General features: G+C 37.7%; 1 protein-coding gene across 1 annotated transcript; it reads left to right on the top strand.

Annotated features, from left to right (window-relative positions):
- Nucleotides 1–268: 268 nt before the first annotated feature.
- Nucleotides 269–8,379, top strand: nherf4b (NHERF family PDZ scaffold protein 4b). Its single transcript, XM_020612410.1, has 11 exons — nt 269–511; nt 2,948–2,975; nt 5,319–5,383; nt 5,469–5,680; nt 5,780–5,984; nt 6,097–6,233; nt 6,421–6,625; nt 6,733–6,929; nt 7,137–7,346; nt 7,466–7,681; nt 7,773–8,379. Exons 1-11 carry the CDS (start codon nt 478–480, stop codon nt 7,806–7,808), a joined length of 1,545 nt encoding a protein of 514 aa, XP_020468066.1. The 5' UTR covers nt 269–477; the 3' UTR covers nt 7,809–8,379.
- The last annotated feature ends 345 nt before the right edge of the window (nt 8,380–8,724 follow it).

The following is an 8,724-nucleotide window of genomic DNA, read 5'->3' as shown; positions in this document are numbered from 1 at the left end:
TCTGTATTTCCAGTGAATAAGTTCATAGTCATGCTGGTGTATAAACATCTTTCCTTCTTATACAAATGTAGCTCAATTGTAAAACAGTACTCTGATATTTTGGAATTGGAATACTGGTCTGTTTGTGCAACTTATCACCAAACTTTGGCCTTGACACTAATAGCCAGTGCTGGATGTGATTCTCAGGAGAACAAGCACAGATACATTCTGCACACATACAGAGATACGGTAGTTATAACTCTTCCAGAATAACAAGAACAAAGTCATTTGCTGAGACAGAACAGTAAGTAATGATCTTGTTATGTGTTTAGAACATGGCACCATGCAGCACAGACATTACACAGAGGTATGTGTGTTCAAATTTTCACACACAGATTAAACAGTAAGCCTGGCATCCCTCATAAGTGGGAGTCTCTCTGTGCTTAGAATAAATACTTGGGACATCCAATACACTCTCTCTCTTACACTGCTGGCCTGATGGGAACAACACACACCATGAGCTCAAGTACAGGTACTTCAAACATTTTAGAGTTTCCTAATATTTGTTTTCCAGATATCTTATATGTGCAGTCTTATTTTTGTTGTCCTTTATATCATTGGATTATATTTCTATATATATTATAAACATTTTGAACTTTGTGTATTGAATTTGCCAGTATCATGTTTATATTTTGTGTTGCAGCATTTAGGATCAAAATTAGATCACATAGTGTTCACATAGTGTTAGCAAGATTAACATCTTTACATATAAAGAGAATTTAGGCAGAACACTTCATTCTATAACTGAACATCAACTAATTCTTTGGATGGTGCCGCCAAGTGACATTTTAAAGTTTTTGATCATCAGCAGACTGAGCCGAATGTCAGCGGTTTGTTTCGGTCTGAATCTAAACAACCACGGAAAACAAGGTTTGTGAAAGGGAAAAGCAAACAGTGACCCATTAGCTGCACTGAAGTGCCTGTTATATTAGCAATTCAGAAGAGGAGACTGCTTAGCTATGTAAATGTGATGTGAGAGATGGATTTCATCTGAGAGCAGACAATTAGTGTGTGTTCAGCACTCACAGGTTCTGTGAGTTATTTGACAGTTAGTTAGAGAAATATAAACAAGACAGGTGCGTTATGATAATGATGATTTTGTGTGTAAGCTTAAGACATTTATATCTTATATCTTTATTTATATCTTTATAAATGGTAGGTTGGCTAAACAAGCATAGTCTTTTACAGAGTAGCACAGTAAACAAATTTCAGGATGTTTGAAACAACATAACAAAAACGGTCAGTAAATATAATAAAGTACCAGAACAGCAAGAATTAAATATAAGATTCCATGTGTATAGTTATGATTGCTCTCAGACACAAAAGGTTAGCCTAGTTTATCATATAAAACACAGTGGTGTGTGTTCTATCACCTGTGATGACCCTGAAGGCAGTGTAAAGTAAATGAAGAGAGTAAATGAAGTCTAGGACATTCTTATAGCCCAGAACTGAAAAGCAAACAAATCCAGTAACTTAGTCTACAGCTCTCAGCCAACACACCAAGCTTCTGTCACAGTTTAGAAAAGCAGTTTACCAAGGTTTTTGTAAATATATTCAAATGTAAATTCTCATGGAGCCAGATGTCAAGATATTTGCATTATTTGATCCTCTGAATTTTAAACAGAGTAGTAATATGCATATTTTTGTAATATATATCTTTGTATCTGAGGAATAGCATGAATACCAATTAAGTGTTTTTATTCAGTGTCAAAAAGATTTGAGAGGCTCTCTAGCTTCACCTAATGCAATAGGAACCTTATTGGACTTTTATTGGATTTTATAGATGAGATTATTTATTGTTTAATTATGAATTTATATCCTGTGTTTATTGTTGTCTAACAGAGTTTACCAGTGTTTTTCTTGTGTGATGGTGCAATAATTTCTTTTTTCTGAAAATAATTTCTCCTAAGGGAGACCTTGACCTTTGTGTACTATCTTCCATTGCAACTGAGTTGTAATTTTCCTGGGGTTATTAGGAGACAGAATCATGTGCATAAAGGTGAATTTAACATTCAAACACAGATGAGACAACCTTATTTAGTATGCGAATGACAAACAGCCAAATGGATCCTTGCAACACACCTTTGGTAACACAGGACAACAGATGGATAAGAATGAATGCAAATGAATGGAAGAATTGTTCAATTAATGTAAGGGGGGAGTTTTTTCAACCAATGAAGTGACAGTAGGTTTTGCTCAAACAGCAACTATGATGACAATGATAGCACAGATGTACTAAAACAATGGTTATGTACAGTAACCCAAGCTTCTTTGAGTATAGGTGTAGCCCTTTAAGAGCTGTCACTACTGGTTTTATTTCTTGCACATGCGCAGTCCTGAAGAGATTCTTTCGCGCCCTGTACCTTGCACTTTGTGGTCCCCAAACAGGTCCACTGTGGTGGCTTAAATGCCAATGTACCAGCACAGATATCTCAGTTGTCCTGATAAAATAATCCTATTCAGTCTTGCTGTTTGAATGACTGATAGTTTGAGTGCCAGGTCCTGCCAAGTTTAGATTCTTTGTCTGTCACATATTCATGAGGCATTTATTTTTAATGTTGGAGAGGCCAAAGACTAAAGATAATAACATAAAATTAAAGCCAACTTTATGGTGCCTTGCCGGATAGTTAAGTAAGCAGGTGTGTCATCCACTGTCCAAACACAAATCCTACTGAACCGCGCAGATATTCACAGAGCTGTAAGTTGTGGTTGGTAGTTATTGTTCATGTAAGTTTTGTATTTTTATTCTGCAAAATTTGATCTGGGGTGTGTGGTATCAATTGAGATTCAAAGTTGGAAAGTGTTATTATGGTGAATATTGTAAATATATATGGAATGCTGATAAATATGAATATATAAGTATTATGCTACTGAAGTTATTCACTTCATATGATTTTTGTTTTTCAAGGTTTGGTGAAAATCAGAAGGTTCACACAGTAAGTCTGCTTTTTATCTGTTAGTTTGCTCCAATGTTCATCAAACTTTATATACCCGCATTATTTCCTTCTAACTTAAAAGTTAATTATGAACAGTACAGTGCTACTGCCAGTAAGATAATGATAAGATGAGGCGAAGCAGAGGACAGAGTCAGACATTTAGCATAAAAAACTAAATGACAGTGTTCATTTCTCCCCAAACCCAAATCTTATTAATGTTGAATTTTGACTTTTGGAATGTTCACCTAAGATAAGGTCTAGTTTGCGCAGAAAAATGCTATATTATTCTCAAGATCAGTGGTGGAAAGTAACTAGGTACATTTACTCAAGCACTGTACTTGAGTACAGTTTTGAGGTGTCTCTACATAAGTATTTTCATTTTATGTCATTTCATCCTTTGACTTTACTATATTTTAGAGGCATATATCGTATTTTTTACTCCACTACCCTTATTTTATAACTTTTGTTACTAGTTACTTTTCAGAAACAAATTAATACAAAATTACAGTATAATTATAAGACCTCATTGATCTATTGTGGAAAATTCACAAGCTACCAAGCAGCAATTCAAATGAAATGCATCTATGCTAGATAAAACTAGCTCCCCCTTTACCAAATGTGATGTACACAATAATGGATCAGTAATTATATTACAATAATATGATATACAGGAATGTGAAATGTGCCATTTTGCATAATGAGTACCTTTACTTTGAGTACCGGTACTTTAAGTACAGTATGTTTTGATACTAATACTTTTGTACTTTTACTTAAGTAACATTTTGCTTGCAGGACTTTTACTTGTTACAGAGTATTTTAACAAATTGTATTGCTACTTTTACTTAATTAAGGATCTGAGTACTTTTCCACCACTGCTCAAGATAACAACAGGGGAAGTTGTGCAATCACGATGCACTAAACATTGTAATGTAATTAATATTGATACAAGTGATCAAGAAATGTAATCAAAATGACAAAAATCAAGTATGACATTTTCACTGCATAGTAATTTATCTGTTTAGGGTTAAGTTTAGAAGGTCATAAACAAAAGAAAAGTGTACTTTACTTTTCTTTGGGCTGAAAAAACTTAGAAAAATCAACTGGACTAGGTTTTTAGGGTTACAGGAGGGCCAGCTCCAGTGAACCACAATCAGCAGTCCACCTCCACCTGAAGGACAAAGGACATTCTTTTGAGGACAGTGAAGTCCAGATCCTCTCCAGAGAACATCGCTGGTTTGAGAGAGGAGTTAAGGAAGCTATTTTTGTTCAAATACAACATCCCTCACTAAATAGGGGTGGACTACGACACAACTTGTCATCCATCTACAACTTTGTTTTGAGATCTCTGCCCAAACATGCCCACCAAGACAAAAGGTGTTGGTCCACAGGTGAGGGTTCAAAGACAGGTAACAACGCTCACTGACACTGGGCGATAACGACTCCTTAGGGGTCATACTTGGGCATCAAAGGACTGAAATACCACCAACGGGGATAAATATCTTTGACTCAATGCCAGTCAGATAGAACTGATGAAGCCTCTTGAATGAGAGGTGAAACGTCTTTGACCTAAAATCCTAGTCCAGTTGATTTTTCTACGTTTTTCAACTTACTGAAAGATATTACCCAGTCCTTTTAACCAGGAACTCAGAGAGACGACGCGGACCACTGTTTATTCAAAGGATCACAGGTAAAATTAACATTACACGTCCAGGTATCTTCCACCTCCAATACTGCGCACAGGCAGACGGAGCATGCAAAAAGCACCTGAACCATTAATGCCTATCCCAATTTTATCCCTTGGTTGGGCTAGCCCATGCTACAAAGGAACGTCAACCGTGACGTCACCTGATATGCCAGCTTCACAGCTGGCTGTAGCAGTAGTCAAAACATGGAGAGAATCAATGTGTGTGTGAGTGTTGATCATGTGGTGTGTATCTAAAGACATACAGGACATTCAGGGACATGTCCGGACAGTAAGCCTCGGAAGATATTATGATTAAGATTACGGCTAAACATATCATGCTACTAACAATAACCTCCTGCCTGCAGACTCTTCAATCTCGTTGTCCTTGGGGCCCACATGCAGCCTGCAGCAAGCTCATGACAATGAACTAAGCATTTAACAGCCTGAGCATAGACAGCCTGTCTCCACTAAACATTTGCTAATACAACAGATCTCTAATCAATATCTATCTAACTAAGAAATTACCTAACATTACTATGACCTGGATGACTGAGAATCTGCACGGACATGTTTACTTTTCTTTATTTACCAGGTTACCAAATAGTTAACACTTTGTAAATTAAAACTTAAGTTAAATGTGGCTCATCTCTCCTTTTCAGGAAATTTACATTTAATCCTAAAGAGGGAATAGATAACCCAGTGATGGTTGTCACAGATGATGCAGGTATCCTGCACACACAGCTTATAATTACAGTACATGAGGAAAATCTGCTCTTTATGACAACACTTTTCTCTTTCTTCCTGCTCAGACTCTGTGTCGACATCAAGGCCACGTGTGTGTGTTCTTAAACTAGAGGAAGGGGAGTCCTATGGCTTTTCTCTGCAAATAGAGAGGGGGTGTCAGGGTCACATAATTAGAAATGTGGTGTCAGGTGGGGTGGCAGAGCGCAGTGGCCTTCAAGATGGAGACAGGCTTCTGGAAGTCAACAACTGCTATGTTGCTGATGTTCCTCACACTCAGGTAGGATGAGCTTCTGACATTATTAAAAGGACAGAAGCCACGCTGAGTGACTGAGTGTATTAAACCTGGATCCACTGGGTTTGTTTTTTTATGAATAAGGTGGCCAGAAACATAAGGCTAAGTGGGCACCAGTTATGTTTATTAGTGTTGGATGGAGAGGAGTATGAGAAGGCTGTGTCCCAAGGTCAAGACCTTCGAGATCTGGCCAGAACACACATGGGCAAGGGCTGCAAGCCACCAAGACTCTGTCATATCACCAGTGATTCTGGTTCAGGTCTGGGAATAAACTTCACACCTTTGGAAGGTAACACTTCTTTTGGTAATCACAAGACATCAAGATTATCTAACAAACCTTTAGCTGAAATCACAAGTCAGTGCAGTGTTATTCAGATGCTTCTCATGTTTCTGCTTTGTAGGAGGGAAAGGTCATTTCTCTGTGAGCCTGGTGACAGGAGGTGCAGCTGAAAAGGCAGGGGTGTGTAGGGGAGATTGTCTGGTATGGATGGATGGAGCAGCAGTGTCTGAGCTCACACACTCTGCACTGTGCAGGATGGTACATAGCCAACCATTTTTATAATTATTTTGTTACAGGTTTTGACATGAAAATAACGATTTCTAATATAAATTAAGTGTTTTACAGCTTCCTTCCTTCGGATTACAGTACTCTTCCTAAACTAGCCCCAAAATTATTATACTTTTATCCAGCCTTGACTAGGAAAAATAAAAATGTTTTGCCGTAGATGAAAAAATGTGGCAATCACATCACCATCCTAGTGATTGACAGCGAGAGTGAGAAGATGTACCTGCGACAGGGGATGCCTATCCTACCCACAATGGCTGTTCCACATAACCTGCCTTATAGGGCCAGAAAGTTCCATCTCATAAAGGGGTCTGAGGGCTACGGCTTCATCCTTCGGTTGGAGAAGGCTCCATCAGGACACATGTGTAAGAGGCAAAGAGTCCAAAACCTAAATACAGTCATTTTAGATTTAGGTTTTAAATACATTTCTGTTTTACGCTTTTTTTTTTTTTTTTACATTTTTGAACAATAGTTCATGTCCTGCGTGAGATGGGCAAAGGCAGTCCAGCAGAAAGGGCAGGTATACGGGATGGAGAACTGCTGCTGGAGGTCAATGGAGAGTCAGTGGAGTCTATGAGGCATGAAGAGATTGTGTACAGAATAAGACAGAGTAAACAACTGGTCTCCGTCACCACCATCGCCCCCAAGGGGCTAGAGTTTTATACACAGGTGGGCACCACTGACCAGCAACACAGTTTTACATGTCCAGATGCTTTTTGTGAGTGCCAGTTGGGCAAAATTGATTTTGCAGTCACATGTTTTGAATAGAGAACAAACTCAAAGCATTAAAATATTACTGACATTGGAAGTCATATCTAAACACAATTCACATCTGGATAGGGATTGTTGTTTATTTTCTTGACTTTGGTTCTGCAGCTGGGTCTATCACCTCTTCTCTTCTGTGAGGATGATGCACCTGAGAAAGAAAAGGGGAGCAGTGTACCAGCCTCTGTAGCAGAGCAGTCGCCACAAAAGGAAATAGATGACATGTGCAAGCCCAGACTCTGCTCTCTGCAGAAAGGCCCTTTGGGGTTTGGCTTTAACCTGGGCTGTGTCCCACAGAGTCCTGGGACCTTCATCAGCCAGGTAAAAATGTTTTATTGCTCTTACTCTTAGTCAATATTACCTCTTTTCTGAGGCACAAGGAACTAGAAGATAGCAGTACAGAACATAATATAATGTAGATTTTGCTATTTCTCCTGTAGATTGCTTTTGGAGGCCCTGGGCAGAGAGGAGGACTACTTGTGGGTGATGTTGTAATAGGAGTCAATGGACAAAATGTGGAGGAGAAATATCTGGAAGATGTGATTATACTTGTAAAGGAAGGAGGATGTTATCTTTCATTACTAGTCATGGATAAGACTAGTTATAACAAGATGAAGCCAACTGACACACCAACCAGAAATATCACTGACAATGAAGTAAAAAAAATTATGCCTACGTAATCTGTTTACACATTTATCAGTTAATCAATGGCTGCTATCTTTACCATATTTTTAATTTGTATCTCAGCAGAAGGAAGAAAACTACGAAATAACATCTTTGTGAGCAACAAAGATACACACAGTATTTCTAAAGACATTTACCATGCCACCTCTACTGAGAAGACGTCAAAATGAGGAGCACAAGAAAAACTTGTCTAATTTTATTATTATACTGGTCAAGAGTTCTGTACATTGATTTAAACCCAGAGTTTCACAAAGGAATGCAATGGATGAAACTTATAACGCATGTTAATTAAAACTCAGTTTGTATAAGCCCCCCAAAACGTAATGTAAGTGTAAAATAAAATTTATATTTGCATATGATACAGAAATGTCTTTTGGGTTAGTACTATCTAGAGATCTTGGACATTCTTGGCCAACAATTGCCGCATATCTCAATTTGAAAAATAAAATTCCCTTACTGTACTGAGAACCAGTGACTATGTGTAAGCAAAAATCAAAAATTCTTACCAAAAAGAATCAGCAGCAATGTAAAGTAAAACACTGCCATGACCCTTTAATATTATGTTTAAAAAGTTTAAATTGCATTTTATGTATTGCTACAACATTATCTGTAAGTTTGTTGTATTACATGAAAAACTGAAAAAAAATTGTTCTTGCAGAGAATGTGTTTATTGATAATGTAACAAAAATCGATTATTGTAGTGATGAAAAAAATTCTTTCTTCTTTTGAAACACTTGAGTGACATTGGAAGCAGTTGGGTGCGTCGTACGTCATGCGAATCAGCTGATCATGTGAATCACTTTGCGGGACCGAGTGTGTTCAGGGACAGGATATCCCTATTTAGTGGTGTTCATTGGAATTTTTCTTTGCAGAGCAGGTTAGTTTGTTGCTGTTGTTGCATTAGTTGCTTTGAGAGTTAGTAGTGTTGTAGCAGATTGTGTATTTAGTGGAGAATCACTGTAGATAGAGAGGTAGATCAATAGATAGCTAGATAGTAAGTTAGATGGAAATAGAT

Source organism: Monopterus albus, unplaced genomic scaffold, assembly GCF_001952655.1.
Source record: "Monopterus albus unplaced genomic scaffold, M_albus_1.0 scaffold124.1, whole genome shotgun sequence".
Classification (NCBI taxonomy): Eukaryota; Metazoa; Chordata; class Actinopteri; order Synbranchiformes; family Synbranchidae; genus Monopterus; species Monopterus albus.
This window is presented reverse-complemented; position numbering and strand designations above follow the sequence as displayed.

What these genes read in the sequence shown, in the direction of transcription:
- nherf4b (XM_020612410.1), top strand. Translation starts at nt 478, where the DNA reads ATGGGAACAACACACACCATGAGCTCAAGTACAG. An exon ending in ACTCTGCACTGTGCAGGATG is followed by an intron (nt 6,234 to 6,420) that starts GTACATAGCCAA and finishes GTTTTGCCGTAG; the next exon opens with ATGAAAAAATGTGGCAATCA. An exon ending in CTGGGACCTTCATCAGCCAG is followed by an intron (nt 7,347 to 7,465) that starts GTAAAAATGTTT and finishes TTTCTCCTGTAG; the next exon opens with ATTGCTTTTGGAGGCCCTGG.